Below are 21796 nucleotides of genomic sequence, written 5' to 3' on the forward strand. Positions count from 1 at the left end.
CAAAGTAAAACTGTCGCCATTGTAGTTTTGGACAGTGTAAATCAGACTTTTCCAACCAAAAAACAAATATGATTTCAGGAATAGCATGGGCCAAGGGTTACTGCAAATAGGCCATCTGGATGTGGTTTTATTTTGGAATGTGAGAAACCAGTATGATTCATCTCAGTCTGAAGTATATGTCTCAAAAATGTCAGATGAATGCCATCCTTCAAATACATATTTATCTCTGCTGACTACAGGGAAAACTGTAGGTGACAGATTCCGATGCAGAAAACTACATCATAAATATCTAAAGGTAGGTGATCTGAAGCACATGTCTAATGCTAAAAAATGGAAAATGATTTGACAGCCCAAGCTAATTCAGTGGAACCACATGATGAATAATGTCCAAGGATAACTGTTTTTTATAACTCCTGTATTAGATAAAAATGGACATGCAAATTTTATTCCTAAAACAGCATCAGTGACCAGAAAGTACTAATTTGGAGCAAAGTCAGAAAACCCAAAGGGAGAAGTAAGGAGCATATGGAGTGATGCCATTTATTTACTGCATTTGGAGTTTTGAACGCTGACGCAGATATCTGTAGGTGGAACAAATATTTGATGGTACCCAATTATATCTTTCAGTAGAGCAATTCTCTTCGGCTCCATCCATCTTTCAAACAGAGATTAGCAGATTGGCAATTTAACATCACAAAATATTTATTTCTGAGATAATAGGAATGGTGCGCACAGTAATGCTGCCCGTGAGTGAAAATGGGGTCTTTGATATGATGGAGGTGGATGAATTGAGGGGGAGATGCTGAATACTCAAGGCCAGGTTGGATGGGGCTACGGGCAGCCTGGCCTAGTATTAGATATGGAGGAAAAAGTAGCAATCACTGGGAAAGGCTGCGACCAGACACACACCGAAGCACGGTTAAAACAGACTTCTTAGCACAGAGAACATATGTGAAAAAGGAGAAATGTGGAAAGAAAGAAAGCATGGTGACATCATCCCCACATCTTATAGGTGGAAGAATGGGTACCTTGACTTGTACGGTGGAAATGAGGCAAAGTATTTCTCCCAGATCACAACAAGGGACAGGACAGGAATCCCAGAGAGACAATGCAGGAATTGCAAGAAGCTCCAGGGGTTAAAGTGGAGGGAAGCAGGGAGCCCTCGGGGTGATGCAAAATTAATTTCCATTGCTTTGAAGTGTATGATGTCATAGCACTAATATGAACGTAACATACAGCTCTGCACAGGGCTTTTCAGGCTCAAAGTGCACCACCGCTATCCACATTGACAACAGCACTGTAACAGAATTAAGTCACAAAATGATTTATTACTGACATTTTCTCACAGACTGCCTGATTAGCAAAGCTGTTGACAAAAATATAAAATATCAGAACTTAATTGACCTAAACTAACCAATATGTATGCATTATGCTGTAGCCTGGAAAAATGCAGCAGTATGTAGTCAATCTGGCTTCATTATGTGAGTATTATTTAAAAATCGGCTCTAAGAAAACTGGTAATAATGATTCCAAATACAGACCAGAAAAGCCAGCCTAACACTACTAAACTTCTTTTGATCCTTCTTCTACCTGGCTTTATAGAGTCTTTTCCCAAAGAAGAAAGTGTTGCTGCTTGTAGCTATCAGGTCAAATACAAGAGACAATCAGATTCCCTTACTATCACCAAAAGTGCAGCCATTTTCTCATCAGACTCTAACAATCGTTTTGCTGTACCTCAGCAATTAAAGACAACTAAAGTAATTGGGTAGTAGAGCTCAAAGATTTATAGAAGAATCTACGCACAAAATTGAGAAATCCTTGTTGCGTTGATAGCAACGACAGATCTCCCATTAACTCCACAAAGGCTGAAATTAATCCTAAACATTTGCTAGGAAAAGTTCTTGTTTAATTTACCCATGAATCTTGTCACTTGAAGAGGATCACCTCTAATTGAGACCGTGTATCACAGAAGTCCCAACTCATGCTGGAATAGCTGGAATAATTGTACAAGGAGCCCAGAAGGGTCCCCATTTGGGAGGAGAACGGAATGGAGGGGTGAAACTGGCTCTGCTGGAATCCTGCCATGGATGCCAGTCGAACCTAGATTTAATCCCATGGATCCAAACCAGTTGAACCAACTATTCAGCTGAACCAAACTACCAAATCTCTGAGGTTTCTTTTCTAGTAAGACATATATTTCATTGATTATTAGATGAAAAACAACAGAAAGAATGTTGGTATTTTTGAGCTTTTTTTTCTCTTATTGTTTCTGAAATTCCTCTTAATTTGCACTTTATTTCTGACTATTCATGATAGAGGGCGTTTACCAGCCTCTGTAATACTAAGCAAACTGCAAGAACTTATTTTTCTATATCCACACAGAAATATTTGTTACTCCATAAAAATGGGTATGTATTAAAGACTTAATTTGTTGAGTGTGCTTTTGAGAAAGAAATAACCTAAGCATTAATTCTCAGAAGCATCAATTATTGCCAGAGAACATATGATCAATTTAAAATGCCCTTCGACTTCAAATTACCTTTTAATTTTGTTTTTAAAGCATTCAATAAAATCTTTAAGTTGTCAGAAGTGAATAAAATGATTTGATTTTGTAGTTTGTTTCAGCATCAGTTCTTTGCAGCCTTTTGATTCACGAAAAAATTCAACATTTCATCCTTGGTCTGACCAAAACAATTATTTCTTTTACTTTTAGGAGTTCATCATTATCTTCTTTTCTGCACCGCCTTGGTGCTGTTGCTTGCTGTTTTGCCATTGTATTGTGAACTTTTCTGCTCCACTCAACCCACTGAGATGGAGGAGGTCTCATCCTGATTTTCCTATGGGGTGCAGGAAGAAACAGCAGCCTGGTGACACGTTCCCTTTTAAACATGTTGCCATAGTAACAGGCAGACAATCTCCCTCTTTCCATAAACTTCAGACTGGGAATTTTTCAAATCAGGGTGCTGCTTCTTTTTCTGTCTGGCTGAGCTGTACCTGGGGTCCATGAGAAGCAATGAAAACATTCATGGTCTTTTCCTGCAAACATTAGCGCCCAGATGATGGGTCAAAAGGTGAACCCTGCTCCTGGGACCAGGTAGTGGTGTAAGTACCACACACCCCTGACAAATCTGATACAGGGCATCTTATGCTCTTACAAAGAGAAAAATGACTTTGTAGAAAAAATACAAAAATGAAATAGAATTGCAGAAGAAAGTTGTGGTAAAAAGTGAAAACTGAACTCTCTACTGAAAGTCTGGACTGCATTAACAACATCTGGGGGTGCTGATCCTGCTACAGTCACAGCTCATTATGAATGAAGACACACTGAATCGGTGGCTGACACAGTGAGACTGCCTTGGCTATGAACATCCATGCTGGAAGTATGTACACCATCCCAGCTTTGCCAGTCTGAACTGTCCTCCAGACAGAGTCTGAGCAGCCTGTAATGAGCATGAAGGCAGAGCATGGTGACTTTTACATAATTGAAGCCGCCCATCGTGGCAATATATTTCAAAGGCTGTAGGTTTGATCCTGTTAAAAGGAGACAATACAATGAAGACCCATAGCAGAGAAGGCAAGCATGGCAAAGCATTGAAATGAGTCAGTCCCTCATCTCCATTGGAGCCATTCTACTGCCCATATGAAAGTGAGTGCTAAGCATCAGCCATGTATCCAGGTGTTAGAGGAGTCACGAGGGCATGCCGAAGAGCAAAGGAGGAACTTTTCTCTAACATCCTACAGCCCAAGTGTGAAGCATAACTAAAGCTGTTTCACCTTCTTTCCATGTCCTCTCTCTTTTCCTTGGAAAGTTCTTTCACTTGTTCCAGAGCCGATACTGGAATTAGTATTTCAGAAGTGGTCTAACAATGGCACAAAGTTTCTGTATGGAAAAATATATTTCCTTGGCTACTGAACTTTACAGCCTTTTCATCCAGCCAGCCCTGTCTGAATACATGACTCATTTAGACAAAAAATATTGTCCTTTTTGACAAAGTAACAAATGTAACCCCCTTTGTATTCAGTGGTAGAAATGGATGAATAATTCATAGCAAATAACCCATTTGATTAATCTTACATCCTTACAAAGATCTTTTCGTGTTTGTGAATCGACCTCGGGCCTAATAAGATTTTTGCAGAGTTATCTAATGTTATGAGGTGTTTAGTTTTTACAGACAGCTTCTGGTCTGTAGGTTGTTTGTAAGCATTTGTCGCCAACAGCCTACAGTTAAAATGCAGAATAGTTAGCAAGATTTTATATGATGCTGAGGATGTAGGATATGATTCTGTTCTATGAGTGGAAACAAATCAACCCTCAAACATAACTATAAGGTAATTAAAGTTCAAAATTTGTTTTCTGACAAATTTCGTCACATCTACAAATTTCTGCAGTGCACTACAACTTCAAGGTGCAGAAAAAGCAAGGATCTGAAATGGAATTATTTAGAAGTATGATGGAGACTTAAACACAATCGACACTGACTACACTAAGGAAGGCTGGATAATTAGGTGGAAAGACAAACATACTTGAAAGTCAGGCTTCTCTTTTTTGTTTGTTTGCTTCACAAACGGCTATATCCTTTTTTTCCTTTCAGCATATAAGGTCATAAAGGCATGATCATGCAATCAAAAGTGATTGAATAACTATGAGTTACTGCCTTGCACTTGAACCACAGAAATTAATCAAAAGCATGACTGCAACTACTGTGAAACAAAAAATACAGTCTTCTAACCTGCCCTTTAAACTCCCTTGTATTTTTCTTTGCATTTGGGGTAGATTAAGAGCATTATTAGCAATTGCAAGCCACAGATACAAGTTTTAACCTTTTTCTTAACATCAACTTGATATCCTACCCTTTCTTGATGACAAAACAGAAATTTATTGAAACAAAAAATTTAATGCAAATTTTCTTTCTGTGTAAAACATTGGGAGCTGCTAAGTGTTTAACTATGGTAAAATAAATGCCTTTCTTGCCCATGAAAGGAGTCAAAACGTTTTTTCAATAATCTCTTTTCCCTCTTTGCTGCATGCATCTATTAAAATCTGTATTTGAAGAAAAAATCATCTTAACTTCTATATTCAAGTGTTTTTCCCCCCCCAACTGAATGCCATATTTAAACATAGCTCATTTTCCATATGTTTCTTGCTAAAAATTGTGCTATTTGTTTTTGACACACCCAAAGTGAATAGTTGCTTTACTCCGCACATGCCTGAGGGGGACGATTGTGAACGCTTTAGGTTTGTACAGAAGAGTAATTCTATTCATAATGTTGTTCAGATTGTGTAACTACTGGATGGAATAAAGCTTGGAACTGGAAGAAATCCAGCTTGTATGCTCAGTGACTCAGAGTAAGCAGCTTGAGACCATGCATGCCAGATCTTCTGCTCCTTTTATTGTGTCCCACTACCTTTATCAGATTGCTTCTCTCCGAATTTTTGGTGTGTGTGTGTAAACTCGAAGTCATGCAAATGCTTACCATGATCTCTATTAAAAAAAAAATGGCAATGGGAAAGCTCTGAAATGTTTCTTGAGAAAAGACTGTGAATGCTTGGGCAAGCTCTTTTAAAAGAATCCAACGCATTTCTGTCTGCATTAACTAATGAGCTCTTTTACAGAATCAATAATGTAACAGTTGAGATCAGCCCCATCCCTTGATACCTTTTCCCAATTAAGGCAGGGGATCATTGTATTAATATTATTTAGTGATTATTCAGCACTTTCACTCTGGTGAAATACTATGCAAACATGAATTAATTCCCACCAAAGCCCAGAAACCTCAGTAGGAAACATTAAATCCATTTTACAAATAAGGGCCTGAAGCCAGAGATCTTTCAGTACCAGTGAGACTGTAACTTGAAGCTGCTTGGGACAGTGAGCAGGTATGAGAGTCTAAAATAACAAATGATCCTGCACTTAGGGCTATCGTAACTAATACTGTCTCTCTTCTGTCTTGACATGGGACAATTACTGTACTTCTCGAGGGAAGCCCTTTTTATTTATTTTTTTTGAGGAATAGGTGCCTCAAGCAGTCCTTCAGATAGAGGATGTTCATACAAAAAAAATTAAATAGCCACTAGGATAAAGAGAGAGGGACTAGATCCATAGCTCAACGACTAGAGTAACCACCCACATGCAGACTTCTCTCTGATGAGTGCTTATCTTTATACATGCATAACAGCAAGAAAAAGTGGAGGCTGAGAAAGCTCTAATAGTTTGCAGCTTGGGCTCTAATTTATGTTCACATAATGGGTTTGAATTCAAATGTTCAGGTAACAACACCAAGAGACAGACAGACAACTATGTCCCAGCTGTCTGCAAAAGTGTTTATCAACAGCATGGCTAGTCTTATTTATACAGAACTTTGCTAACGTTCAAAAGCTTTCATAGAAGTCCTCACAATTTCTACCATCCATAGTCTGCTTTTTTTTTTTTTTTTTTTTTTTTTTTTTTTAAGCAGAGGTTCTCTGTAAAGGAGAATAGGACGTACGGTTTTATGCATCTGATTGATCTGGTCTACCTGCTTTGGAAATCTACAGTTTCACAGTTGAGTGAGGAGAGCAGGATTTCCTTCTAGAAATCCTATGGGCATATGCCTCTTTCCATTCGTTATCTAGGAAATTTTGGTACCTACGGAGGGCTCCAAAAGGGGCTCAAAATTTAGAAGCAAGGAGAGATCTTCCCTTGATTATAGAATTATTTTTCTGTCCTCCAGCCAGAAATAGCTGAAGTTTTCTATAGCAGTTTAGTTTCTTTTGGTAGAACAGTTGAGACTTTATTCTTGTTCTTTACTTCCCTTTTCATGATTTGTATTGATTCACCCCCACCTTCTTCATAACTGGGGCCTGTAATGCCATAATGGGGTGGAAAGTACCACAATAACAGTGGGGTGGCAAAGTCTTTGGCTGCAGCAAATTAGAAGCCCAAACACAACAGCTGTAGACATAGAAAAGAAGTAAAAGAGCTGCTCACCTTCGGAAGGCCACAAGTAGGCAGAGAGCTCCAAGAAGAGATTCCCCTGTATCTACTGCCAACCCTCAAATAAGGTCAGGAAAGGGTTGGATCTTGGTTCCACCCCTTCTGGTCACTCAGGCACATTGCATGCACCTGAGCTCCCCTGAGTTAGCCCTGCCTTCCTACCAGGTGCTCAATCAGTGGTTCGGGCCATGATTTAGTATTTCTGCTACAGGGTGCTAGATGATTGATCAGTTTAGTATATCTCTTTGTGTTAATTCTTGATAATCTACTTCATATGAAGCTCCTTACTCCTGTAGACACCTAACATTTAATATTACTGACTTGTATGTCATTTGCTCTGACTTTAGAAATTATTCAGTTCAGTTTCTCAACCAGATGGGAAGGAGAACAGTTTTGACATACTTCTAGGGCATGATTCATCTCATCCTAACTTCTAAAATAGGTCCGATTTCCTACATCCTAGAAAAGTCTATCACTCTTCATTGGTTCTAAAGGAAATCCAGATATCTAGTTTAGTTTAGACATCTACATCTGAACTTACTTTCCAGCTGTTAGATACAATGAATTCTGACCCAAGATTTCTGAACTCCTTCCGATGTGCTGTGAAATAGGGCAGCAGGGCAAAAATAAATAAATATCCATTAACACCTAGAGATGTCCTTCTTTTCATGATTTATCAATAGGATTCACCTGTGAGATTCCTATGGAGCCTTGCATTTAATTACATCTTCTCTCCTACACAATTATAATTTAGGCAGAAACAGAGAAACTAAACTAAAGGATTCCTAGTGTCTTCCTTAACGTATACTTCAGTCTAATCTCCGGAATGAAATCCAAAAATTTTTTGTCTCTTATTTTTTCCATATTAAGTGCATAAACAAGACCACTAGGAATATCTTTACACTGAAGGTTTACAGAAAACCCTGACTTGAGTGTAACAGAGTCATGGTGACGTAGTGTTTCAGAAAATCCCATTCTAAGAGTTTATTTGAACATAATGGTTTTCCCTGCCTGACTTCTTGCTTTTTGTTCGAACAGGTGTTTTTTTTTTCCCCTTAACATAGCATCTATGACTTATCTTCCTATCAACATGCAGCACTGAGGCTTATACCACTGCTTTCAAATACAAAAAATATCAAAATACACAAAATAAACTGTTGTAATGTATTAATACGAACATAAGCATAACAAGAGAAAAACTACTATGCTCTAAAATGTGTGCTCATTCTGAATAAAGGGAGCTTTAACTAGCAAACACACAAAAAACACTTTCCATATTTCTATTCCAAAAATAACCACAGAAAGTAATTGCACATAAAACAGTGACAATCTGAATGAAATTCTGGGAACAAAAACTCCATTTTTCACCACATAAGAAGTATTTTTCTGGACACACTGAAGCCAGTGGGGTGTTTTACTAATAGCTTTGGGATGCATCATGATTTCAATCATGAGCTCTATGGGTTTCTGATTTCTTTTTGCTGCTGTTATTTTTTAAATTCAAGAGGTGACATTAAAAACTCTTTCTGTAATTATTATGTTGTCTGGAGGGTAGAGATAAAAAGAAAACGACAAAAGAAGGAAAGCTGATAATTTCCTTGAACGCCTTCTCTTGAATTGTCGGCTGCCAGATGCTACTCAGATCTGACGTTTTTCTGCTTTAGATTCTCTAACCTGATGTAGCAGGTGAGAAATCCCTGGAAGGACTGGGCTGAGAGGTTTGAGGCCACTCTCATGAACACGTGTGGTGCCGTGCTCGCTGTGGGCTTTGTGGCTCTGTGCCACAGAGCAGCCTCCTGCCTCCCCCCATGGCTGCACCCAGCCTCGGGGCGCACAAGCAGAGCAAGTTATCTGAGAGATGACATCTGTACCTATCTCCTCCTCTGGCGTCCCTGGAAAACTGAAGCTCGACTTGAGCAGATCGCCACCCTCGTCTTCTGAAAAGACAGAAACAAAGTAGCTATTTAACAGTGCTGATATTTCTACATACCCAGACATACACTCTCCGCTGGTTTTCACATCCCAGTGATACCTCTTACCATGCAGTATCTCTGTTCATGTGCTGTAACCTGCAGTATTTACTCTTTTTTTTTTTCCTTTTTTTTTTTGCCACTCGTTCTAGTGGTTTTTAAACTTTAAGGAAAAAAAGGATTGCCAGACTTTTTCACATCACTAAGGTCATAATATTCATAAGTACCTTTTAAACATCTCTTACGTTGTTCTTTTCAACTTTGCGTAGTCACACCGAATTCTTTTGCTGTTATGTTTCTGTTGGGTTGCTTTTGTTGGTGATTTTTGGTGTTTTATTTTATTTTATTTTTTTTTCTTTTTCTTTTAAATATATATTTATTTCAGGAAGGATGACTGTTGTCAGTCCTCCAGCTGTACCATTAGTACCTCCCAGCTCGGATGATGGTAACGTCACTCATGATTCTCTGGCCACTTATTCTACCTTTCATTCACCACCAGTTCAGTTCTGCAATTTGGAGCTCCGATTTTAATGCTTTTGCCCCACTATTCATATTTCCTGGTATCTCAGCTAGATGAAAGCCATTTGAGTACAAGCAGCCTTCCATTGTACTGTGAACTGCCTGTGTTACAAGTACAGACACTTCAAAAGGGTGAAACAATGGAGCACATCATAGTCCATTGCTATGTGTTCAACAGCAATTCTTCAGAGACAGGCAAAATCAGGTATTGCAGATCTTGTTTGGGTTGTGCACGACTGAGGACTGATGATTCTTAACTTTCAGGCAAACAATGTAGCAAGTTGGAACCAACTCTAACTTTTCTAAAACGTACCTCAGTCCTCACACACATCAGTTTTTGTGGTTCAGCTTATAAGACACAGCATTTTGCACATTTTATTGCTCCATTTAACAAATAAATGCATTTTGTATACTTCTTGGTTGTGGACTTTTATTTGTACTAAGATTTCTTAGCAGTTATATCACAGCCAGCAAAATGAGTGAACACATTCATGCAGATACTCAAAATACTGTTCCTGGTTTAGACAATTCCTGAGGTTAAGAATATACAGTAGATACCAATGGGATGTATAGATATTGCATTGAAAGCAAATCCTGATGATATTAAGAAAGTTGGAAAAGCTGATCTGTCAAACAAACATCTTGTTTATACATTCACTAGTTAAATAAACTCACTCGGCTAAAATGCATTCTACTAGAGATCTTGTTATGTGATGGATAAAAAGTCATACCTAATTTTAAAATGACTGGCATATGAATTCAAATTAAACTTCATTTGGAGATGTAATGGACAACACTAATTAAATAAAAGCACAAATTAGGCAGTTTCCATGGAGACTTTGCTCACATGATCTGGCTATATTGTATAACTCATATGCCTATCCTCTGATTTGGCTGCACAAGGGTAACAAAGCAAATGAAAGTTAAAACTAAAAATATTCTGGAGGATTCTTTAAATTCGTGTAAATAACTAGATTACACTTATAGCTTCACAATAAAGAAGCTTCATGTTGAAAGAGTAATTTTGTATTTCTTGAAAAAGAATAATTTTGGATTCATTTCCAAGTTACGTCATGTACATGCATTCAGAAACACTTATAGAATGATCTGAAGAAAATAAATGCATAACATTATTTTTCCCCATGTAAGTTGTCAGCATTATCCTCAGAAATACGTTTCAAGTCTACAGTAAGCAAACCAACATTTTAAATGGGCATATAGAGATAGGTCAAGGTTAAATGTCAGGGAGAAATTCTTTACTCAGAGTGTGGCGAGGCAGAGGAACAGGTTGTGCAGAGAAATTGTGAATGCCCCATCCCTGGAGGTGCTCAAGACCAGGTTAGATGGGGGCCTGGGCAGCCTGAGCTGGTGGGTAGCAACCCTGACCACGACAGGAGACTGGAACTAGGTGATTTTAACTTCCCTTCCAACTTAGGCCATTCTATGATTCTAAGAAGTCTAGACTAAAATTTTAGGGATAGGATAAACTGGAATAGACATTTATGGGTTTTATGTGTTTGAGGAAAAAAAAAAATGGGAGAGAGGAAATTTCCTTTGCAAAATGAAAGGTCATGAAGTAAATCTGTAACTCAGATTATGTCTCAGCAATAACATTTCTACGTAAATTTGGACAATTAAGTTATTCTCTTTCCATCTCAGTTATCCAGTAGAATTGTAATCCTAATTTGTCTCTTTTCATAGCTATCCTCTATGAGCGTATTTGTTAATGTCAGTGAGCTTGCTCTCTAATAAAACCTGTAGAGAACATAAAAAAAGTTAGAATTTCCATCCAGCAAAAAAGTTGTATTCTTTTTTTGAAGAAGGACTATCCTGAATGTCTCAAAGGAACTTAGACTTCCCTTGTAATATACTAAGATTTATGAATCTGCATGACGGATTTGAGTAGCTCACAGTGATAAGCTTATTTCCTAAACTGGAAGTAAGTCCTAAACTGAAGACTTCTTATTTCTTTATATTTTATGACTGTATCTATTCACATCACTAATTTGATATTTAAACTATCTTCTCAAAAGGCAGTACCTTCAGCCCTTGAAGAGATTTAATTTTTGTATTCTGCTCTTATGAAGCATAAATTAATCTAAAGTCTCTGGCTCTCACTATTACAAAGATAATGTTTGTGTGAGGCTGATCTGTACTTCAACATTTACTCCTTCAACATGTACATTCAACATATTATTCCTTCAACAACAGACATACATGGTCTTTGTTCAGCTTACTGTTTTTCCTAGGAAATACAATTTTTATTATAGACTATGGAAATGAAAAGCGTAACTTTCACTCATGGGCACCACAGTAACCTTCACATGTCATGGCAGTGAATCCAGGCAGGTTATCACAAAATTCTCCTGCGTGCTAAAATTCATGTGTCATAAAATGTATACATTCATTTTATTTCATTCACCCCTTCTATGTCACAGATCAGTAGTATTTCAGCTTGTCTATTGCTCCAGGTGGCTCTGCTGATAGAAAGTTTTACACCACATATAAGAAAATGGTAGTCATACTATGGAGTGTCTTGACTGACAATATATTGCAAAGAATGATGAGATTACAAAATTGGGATGATTTACAATTTACAGTTTCAGACAATGTAAAGAGCACACAGCTCAGACCAGGAACACAATTACTAGCTAAAATCCCTTCTACATGTACACCATCTGCATCAAAAAACTGTCTCTGAAACTGAAACTGAAAAAATAGTAGGAAATGTCTTCACTCTGAATAGAGCTCACAAGAGTGACAAAAATGATAGGCTTTAAAAATGCAGAGACATTTGCTTCTGTGAAAGCTGAATGTATAGTCAAATGATGCTGTGATCTGCATAAAGAAGAGAGCACAAACTGTCATTTACATCTAATATCGCCTTTTCTTTCTGAAAACCCTGATGGATTTGTCTTGCATCCCAGTGCAACACTGCAGACAACACTTGAGACTGTGATAGGAAGCTTTCACAGCTGCAGCTCTCGACTTAAGCTTCAAAATATCAGGAGACATGGCAGAGCTGGAAGCCTGACGGATCCAGACTGTGCATTCAACCCTGAGGCTGCTACAACTACAGCGAGAAATGAAATGGGTCAGTGCCTGAGATCAGCTTTTGTCCTCAGAAAAGGCTGTCTCTCTGTTAGGAATGTGCCTTGGCTCCAGCTTTTCCTCACCTACTAAGGAGACATGGCCTGGGGAAGTGCTCATTGGCATAGACTGCAAGGGAGTGTGTTGGGGATGACTGAGTGCCATTGCGGTGCAGCGTGTTTCTGATGAGTTATCAAGCACAAAGGTAGCCTTAGGTTCTTCTATCTGCTTTTCTTTTTTTTTTTTTTTTTTTTTTTGTGTGTGTGTGTGTGTGTGTGTGTGTGTCTAGAGAATAGATTGAAGTACAATGTATGTCCAAAATAAAACTGCTGAAGGCCATAGAATTACATTCACGTTAGATGTGGGTAAAGGAGATGCAGTTGATCTCTCGGGGTCAATTTTTCATTGTGCCTGAGCTGTGCTTGGTACATGACTGTAGGTCAGTAGGATATTACTTGGAGTTTTGGGTCAGGAAGGTGAAATTTCTGTATGAGCTAACAAAGGTATTGTCTCTTCTATCTTGTTCCTTCCCATTTTCCTGTGTTCTAAGTGAGTATTTTGACAAGCATTGCACAGAAGCCATCTGCTATCACTTCTTTTCTTCAGCCTTGTCCATCTACCAGATTTTATCATCTCAGTTTTAACCTTTCAATCTGCTCTCTAAGACTGCTGTATTAGTTTAAATAATTCTTCTTCACCTCCCAAGTCTTGCACCAAAACATGTCTCCATATTGGCCCTCATTTCTTATGCATTCATTCTGCCCTCACTAAACCAGCATGCTGTTTTCATCTCCAAAATATTCTTCTTCCATAACCCTTCCATCCCCAGAAGAGACATCAGTCTCAATGAGTTGGCTGCTCACCTAGTTAAAAAGAATCATATCAGCAAGACTTATAGTCAATTAACTGCCTACTCCATCTCTATATGAGAGTAAGGCAGAACTACAACTACAACCTATATTGAACTTCTCCATTTATTGGATTTTAATTTGTTATTGGCCTTCCCTGGACCTCCCACTGATCTTTTTTTCTATGTGCTTTTCTTTCCGCCGGTAAGCTCCCTATTGTAACTGTTCTTTTATTTCTGTTTTAAAGCAGCACCTGGCATATTAACTGTGACAATGCATGACAGAAAACAGAAGCACTAAAATGTCTGGATTAAACAGCAGGTGCAACTTCATTTGATCACATAATAACCAAGCATAAAATGCATCCAGAGTACGAATAGAGGACTTGCACCATAACACTCCACAATCACAGAAAACCAAATCACCTCTGTTAGACTAGAGATACCTAGATACCTAGAAAAGATACCTGCTGTAACTCAAAATCCACTTGTCTGCTATCCAATTAAAGCATTTCTTATAGGTGCCCTTTGATCCTAACCAAAGACATTCACAGTCAGCTAGAGGGTATGTATCACTGAGAACTGTAATTATGCTAACAACCTAGGATAAATGCTTCCATGGATTTTCCTTTGTTATGTTATCTCCTGGAAGATGACTAATTGGACTAGCTTGGACCATCTCCGGGTGGCTGTAGTCACTTGTGGCAAGCCTCTTCCAGACTAGTCTATAAGAGTTCACATCTAATCAATGCTATAACATGTATGTAGTAAGTTAGGCATGGGGAAGGCCCATTCTCTGGCCATGATGCCAGCCGGCATGGTCTTGTCACATATTCCAGAACTCCATCCAAACTGGTTTTGGGAATGCTCTCTTGCCCATACTAACTCTCCAGTCAAGCATGGGAATTATTTGGGAGATTGTAAATTAGTTGTCCAAGGTCAAAACTAAGACAGAGGTCTAACAAACATTATAAATAATCAAACTCCTATTTCCTGGGCCTCTGTCTTGCAGCCATTTTATTGACTGCTAAAGATGCAGCCCATACGGCACTACTGTCAAATAGTAGAATACTCTTATGCATCAATTTGATAGCACACTGGTAAGCAGGAAATACACATAAATACTTCTAATTGACGTAAAGAATAAAGATAATATTAGGCTATTTAAAGTTATTGAGGTTTTCTTTGGAAGAGACCTGTGTGAAAAGCAGTAACAGTAAGAAGAATTCATTATTTAAGTTCTTCCATTTTTCTCATCACTGCCTCATTTTTTTTTCTGTTGTTCCTATTTTTTTCTTACATTTCTAAGTGTCTCTGATGGATTCAGCAAAGACCCATTGACCCCAGAAGCTGGCTCCAGTACTAGCCCAAAGTGGATGCTACAGAAAACAGCACAAGAACAGGGCACATACACAGATTGCCTAGAAAACCCTTCCAACTTCCTGCAATCAGCACTTACAGGACATTCTGAAATGGAATTTTATTCTAGACCAGTGTTTTTAATAGCCACCAGTGGATCTATCCTCTATGGGATTCATCTAATCTTCTCTGAGCCCATTTATACTGATAGCCTGCACTGCATCCTGTGCCAATGCACCTCACAATTTAATTATGCACTATTTGAAAAAGAATTTCCTTTTTGTTTGTTTATCAGGATGCCCAATAACTTCATTAGGCGCCCCTAGTTCTTCTGTGGTGGAGAATAATGCATCATTGATCCCTATTCACTTTATCTGTATCATTTATAATTGTGTAGACATCTGTCATATCCCCGCTTCAAACATCTCTTTTTCAAACTGGGGAATCAATCTGTTTAGTATTTTATCATTGTGAAGCCGTTCTAAATCTTTCATCATCCTTTTCACTATTCCCTGTATATTTTTGTTGCTTGCCTATGTCATTTTCAGACACAGATGCCAGAAATGTAAATGGCTTCATGGTATGGGTTTTTCTAGAGGCATGATGTAGTTCTCTGCTTTGTTTTTGTATTTTTTATTATTTTTTCCTTAATATTCTCATCTGCCCATTTCATAACTCAGAGAATTCATTATTCATATTTAGTTGTGCCCAAGAGACACAACTTGTTTGACTTCCGAAACACAAACACATTTCTCCTATATATTACTCTAATAAATATTGAAGAATCCTGGCATTTTAGTTAGCTCAGGCTACTAACAAGACTGCTCAAACCAAACAATCAGTCCTCCCCCGCCACCCCCAGAAGAACAGGACTGAGGAATTCCCGGTCTCTTGCTTTCATCAAATCTGTCCTCTTTTATGTAACACAGTGCCAGAGAGCAGGACTGTGAAACTAGGCTTCAGCTGTCAGAGAAACTAGCCAGGCACACAGCCTATTAAATCAACGAGAGGAAGCTGGCAGCATCCCTGCGGTCTTATCTCTGAAAAAGCGTAAAATGAAATATATTGCAGGGGATCACAGAAACTGTCAGGGGTCATCTTAGTCTTGGCAGCACCAATTCCCTCCTCCTGGCTTTTGGCAGCTGAAAATCATCCACAAAACCTGGGCTGTCTTAGCGATATCGCGGTGGTCACCCTGAAAGTCTTTGGTTCCCCACTGCAGCCTTTTCCGAGTCAGCCAGATTCATTTTGCTCCTTGCAAGGTGCCTTCTGAGCTGCCTTATCCCTGTTACTCCAGAGATCTGCAAATTCCTTTCTGTCTTCTCTGCCCATCTTCAACCAATAAATGCAAAAAGGTATGGGATGATGCTGTGGAGCATTAGAGAAGGTTCATTTTTCAGTCATTCTGGAGTTTAAATGACTAACTCAGTTGAATAACTGTATCTCTTTATCAAAATTTACAAATGTCTGCAAGCAAAGAGAGAGAGCCAGGGATAACACCCTTTGTTCAGACACAGCTCTGTGTGATCATGCACTTCAAACAGCCTAGAAAATTCCTAAAAACCCTTTCTTACCTGATTTTTCACAGCTGGAAGGCTGTGTCAAAATCCTGAAGGAGCCATTTCCCTTTACTGCTTTTCAGGAACTGTGAGAGAAATGTCAAATCTTGTATATATAGAAAAGTAAGAAACTTCAACAAGGTACCAGTTAATAGCTGTGAATAAAGATCCTTATTCTCTGAGCCCAAGTCATCTGGATACCTTCAAAAAATCTGCAGCTCTTCCTGATACGGTTCTTGAAAATCCATCCTTTTATTTTTTCTTACCCCTAGTAAAATGCAACTACTGCCTTTCACATGCACTTGTCTTCCACCCGTTATGAGAGCTCTTGGAAAGACTTACATTTGCCTCCACTGTGGGCACCTGAGTAAGTCCAAGAAGCATTTCTTGAGCATTTGCAGAGAGTAAATAGAAGATGGAGGTCAGGACCACAGTTTGGATGATTTGGCACAGCTGTTAAGGCTTCACTGCTGTGTCAGACAGGTGAAGGGCTTATTGAGTTTATTAAAAAGCCTCAAGAAATTGAATAGAAATGGAAAAGAAAACATACTTTAAAGAGACCAAAGTGAGGAAGAATGCTAGGATGAAGTGTAGGACTCCAGCGAAGGTCCAGATGTGAGAGAGGAATGTACAAGTCACAAAATTTGGCCTATAACTCTCTTAGCAAAAAAACATCCCTGCATTTTCCTGGTTTGTGATATGAAAATACAGGGTCTTTGTTGCAATGGATGGATATCAGTATTTAATGAACTTGTTTTATCATCTGTGTATGCATAGAAGATGCAATGGACATTTAGAGAGAAACCACTGCAGATACAAGAATTAGTCTTGCTGAGCCATGCGATGCTGAGCGTGCTCTTGAGAGAGCAGATTTGAGGAAAAGAAAACTGCTGTGCAACAGCAGTTCTGGGAGAGAAGTAGCTCTGCAGGCACCAAGATCAGTGCTAAGGGGCAGGAGGAGCTCCAGGCACAGAGGAGAATTTCCCTGCAGCCCAACAGAGGAGCAGGCTGTAGCCCACGGGCGCTATGCAGAGCAGATCTCCCTGTACAGCCACAGAGGAGCCTGCAGTGCAGCAGTGGATGAGGCTTGAAGGCCGCAGCCCATGGATACCCCCACAAGAGCTGCAACCCAAGGACAGCGGCCTGCAGTGGGGCAGGAGGGCTGGGAAAGCTGCAGTGTGTGGGAAGGTGCAATCAGCTGGGGAATGATGGCATCCAGTGGGAGGAATCCCATGTGGAGCAGGGGCAGAGATGAAGCATTATGGGCTGACCGCAGTACTGTGAGAGGAGGTAGAAGAGAGTGGATGGTGAGAAGGTGACTTAGGTTTGCATTCAGTTCTCTAGCCTGTCAGTTATAGGTAATAAATAACATTAATCTCCCTACATTGACTCTGTTTTTCCAATGAAGATAGGGTCCTTATCTCAACCCTTCAGCTCTTCATCATATTTTTTCCCACTTTTCCTTTGAGGAGAGAGAGTGCGAGCACAGTGTGGTGGAGTTCAGCTGCCCATCAGGGTGGAACCATCACAGTTTACCAGCGTGGGAAACATTTAGTACAAAAAACCTTTGGCTGCTGGGATGTGAGGGCAAACTCAGCACTTCCACTGAAAACTGAAATTAGCTATCAGTATCTTCAGCTGTGAAAACCCTTAATAAGGCCTTTTGACATTAGATGACGAAGCTCTACATTACCAGAGATGGCAGTATGGGTTTTCCTCTATGTGTAGGGTTGAAAGGAGAGCAGAGGGAGGGCTGAAATGTATTCATTCCTATATTCATTCCTACATGAGCCAATTTTGGTGAGGACTTCTGTGAACACAGAAGTGCTGGGGTGGTATGATTGACAGCTTGTGGCTTTTTATTTAGTAAATATGATTACATAAACTGTAATATGCAGCTTCTTTTGGCAATTTAAGCAGATATAGAATGCCAGCATCTTTTAAATGAGGATTTTTTTCCTCTTAAAAATAGCTATAACCAAAACAAGATTTCTTCCTAGAAAGAACCATAGATCTGGAGCAACTGGCAGGCAAAGACTGAAGGATCAGGATGCCTCATTTCTTTGTCCTGTGTTTTCACTGTCCCATGGATATTGCCAAAGTAATGATCAGCAGCTCAAGTACATCCCCTGAAACTTACTGTCTTTTCCAGGTGCTTGGTCGTTATTTTTACCCTTCATTCCTGCAGAGGTCATGTGATGGAAGTGTTGCTGTCTCACCTGCTTTCTTTCATCTTTCTCATCTTTAACCAGTTCACTTTCTATTCTCTTTCTCCTGATCGTTTTAATTTGTCACTTCAGCCACAGTACTACTTAAGTGCAAATAACACGTCACTGGTTAAGGCTTGCCTGAATACCTTCTGCACGTTTGTGTGCTCTCCACTACAGGCTCTGTTCTGGTTGTTTATATCTCAAAGTCTTTAATGAAGAACTGCAAGTAATTGGAAACAGCCAAGAAACTGTTTCCCCTTCCCAGACCAATTTTCAAATGCAAATTAAAAAATTCCAGCTTAGAATCAATTCAAAATTAATAAAATTTTCTAGTCTCAAATGAAAGAAACTTCTGTATTTTTAAAATATTTCCTTACAGTGTAAACATTTTTCATAAGTTGAAGGAAACCAGAAGCAACATGCATTCAAGCTGAAAAAATGGAACTTTAAAAAACACCAGAACAGTGTTCAGCAATTGAAAATCTTTTTTTTCCCCCTTATTTTTACCTATAGATGGGATTTGTTTGAATCTGATCCTAAATGTTCCAGCTTCAGAAAGGTTGCACTTAACAAAGAAAAGGCTTCTGCCAGCTTCCACAGGGTGAGCTTTCTCACTAACGCATTTGTTTAGCACTGCACACAGTGGGTGCATGCCTCGTCAGGTCCTCCCTGGTTGCTCTAAAAACCCTGCAATATATAGGGAGTATTTCTGTGCTCACTTAGCATACACAGACATGCTGACACGTTGCGTTTTACAACCAATTATACCAGGGCTGAGGTGGACCTTTCTGTTTGTTGGTTGTGACATTTGGCTACAACCTCTGCTGCTCCTGGGTTATTTAGACTTCTGCAAGATGGAAACAGAAATGAAGGTGAGGGAGAATCAGGTCATGGCCAGGACTAACAGGCATATTGGGGATCTGGGTTCTTCACCTCCCCTCCTCATCTGAGGGCTGAAAGCAAAGTGATGTGAAGCCAGACTATCATGATTAGTTAAAAAAGAACTGAGAAGCTGTATGCAAACATTTTCTTTCTCAGAAAAGATGTTACTTATCCAGGTCTCTTCCTTATCTGCATTTATGTTTGCAGCTGCTGCACTGAAAGGGAAGACCAAAATTCCTTCTGCATTTAGATGCTGCTAGTCCTACCTGAGTTACACATGCCAAATAGGTTCCACACCTTGCTCACTAGAATTTCTGACTGATATCAGGAAACCCTCACAGAGCCAAAGTCATTGATGTTATGCACATTCCTGGGCTCATTTTTGCTAATAGTATAACAGGGCAAAGAAGTTCAGCTACCAAGGCTCAACAGACACATGACCCTTCACTAAGCTACCGTAACCCAATGGTGTTTCAGGGCCATCGCTTCAGTCTGGTAGTCACAGACAAAATATGCAGGAAACTACAGCATCATTGAATTAATGGCTGCATTTTGGACACTATTGTTACCTCAACATGGTATCTTTGCACTGCAATCTTTAATAACTGTTTAGGACATCCATAAATAATTTATTTTTGCTGCTATGTTATATACAGTCACAGTTTATGAGCAGCATTTGAGCCATGGCTGCATTAAAGAGATTCCTTTTAGGGGAGGAAGAATAAAGGCTTGTGGGAGACTCTTCAAACTCACATTACAAAAGGAAAACAAGTGATTGCTTTTGGGCCCATTTTAGTTCTCCCTATCTTTGTTTATTCAAAGCCATAAATAGGGCCACCAGAAAGGTCAGGGAGCTGCAAATTGAAAATTGAGATTTTCATTTCTGGTGCATTGCTCAAATCAAGCCCAGGCTGGTAGTGGCAAACTCATTGGTTGAAAATGAATTAGAGAACTCTGTCAATTCCCACAGGAGAAGTGTCCATCACTAAAAAAAAAAAATTACCTATTCTTTGTTGTCTCAAAATGAAAGGGTAAGGGGAATACAATAACCTGTCAGCTCTCCATGTGACACTCCATCAGAGTCAAGTCACATCAGCAAGACGGTACTGGGAATTTTGCCTCCACATACCCATTATTCACTCATGTAATTGGATGTGGTTCCTAGGCTGTCATTCTGGTATCTCTTAAGGACATTTGTGAGTGTTTCAGAATGCAAAGCTGTTTTTGTTCTATAGAAATCCATGAATAAGACCTTCGCATTTCTAGCAATGTGGTCTCCCAGTAATGGGATTTCAAATGGGTTTAAATCTGTGCTTAATTTCTGCTCTTTTTGTGCTTGTTTCAGGACAATGGCAGTGATTAGTAGTAATGTTTGATTTCCAGTTCCTTTTTTTTTTTTTTATGCAGCTGTAATGCCGTCTGAATTCGACTGCTGCTTTAATGACTACTAATGACTTTATTTTGAAAGTAATATAACTTTTTGTATTCATTCTCTGGACTCTAAGCAAAAAGCTAATTTGAGTTGAATTATGCAGTCTTTTCATACAAGACCTTCAGTTGGTTAAACTTTATTTTGAGTCAGACCAAAGCAAAATGCCAAATCTGCTGAAAACGCACTATGTATTTACATCTAACAGGAAGGACATGACTGTGTTTAGCTAAAACTAAAGCGCCCTGAAAAACAGCATGTATCAATGACTTGCCAGCCACCAGTTTCTAATACTGAAAGTGTTTAGCAAGTTAAACTTGAGTAGCACATCCACAGTTCTTAAATATGGAATCATCTCCCACAGGACATGAGTGCATGTGATCAGAGCTATTCCCTGTGCTGTACAATTCACAGTTGCAGTTTGTTATGCAAAACTTAACTTCTGAATATGCCTTATTGTATACTTCCCGTCTTCTTGGATTTCCTGAGGAAATTTTACAAGACTTCTTCCTCAAGGGAATAATTCTTTTTGCTAATAGAAAATAACAACACTTTGAAGCCTACATTTTCTTGTGAGAATGTATCAACTCTGATGAACGCTTCCTCTCCAGCCAGAGAGAGGAAATCTGCTTGAGAAGAACTTGCTAATTTTGACATTGGCTCAGTCTCACAAAAGGAGCTGTCAGCTGTTACTTTATCTGGGTCAGGTCTGCTGTGAGACAGCAAGCTCCTCACACTCCGATCAAGTGCTTAAAGTATCCTGATGCTCTGGCCTTGATCTTTCTTTAGTTTCTTCTGTTGGTGCTATTCCAATTAGGTTAAACGTGTAAATATTTATTAAAACAGAAAGAGCGTGATGGAGACTGTCAAAAGTCAAGTGAAGTCAAGAAAATGGAATCATAGAACAGAATCATAGAACCACAGAATATTCTGAGTTGGAAGGGACTCACAAGGATC

The 21796-nt window shown here is 39.1% G+C and overlaps 1 protein-coding gene across 2 annotated transcripts in view; it reads right to left on the bottom strand.

The window, feature by feature from the left end:
* DLGAP2 (DLG associated protein 2) overlaps positions 1-21796 on the bottom strand; it is a 456527-nt gene that overhangs the window by 98307 nt on the left and 336424 nt on the right. Inside the window, exon 4 of one of the 2 annotated variants that reach the window (XM_025149071.3) lies at positions 8846-8911. The exons of the other annotated variant lie outside the window; for it this stretch is intronic. Coding sequence (XP_025004839.3) covers positions 8846-8911 — 66 coding nt within the window. The remainder of the gene's footprint in view (positions 1-8845; positions 8912-21796) is intronic. 2 annotated transcript variants of the gene reach the window in all.

This window comes from Gallus gallus, chromosome 3 (genome assembly GCF_016699485.2).
Source record: "Gallus gallus isolate bGalGal1 chromosome 3, bGalGal1.mat.broiler.GRCg7b, whole genome shotgun sequence".
In the NCBI taxonomy this organism is placed as follows: Eukaryota; Metazoa; Chordata; class Aves; order Galliformes; family Phasianidae; genus Gallus; species Gallus gallus.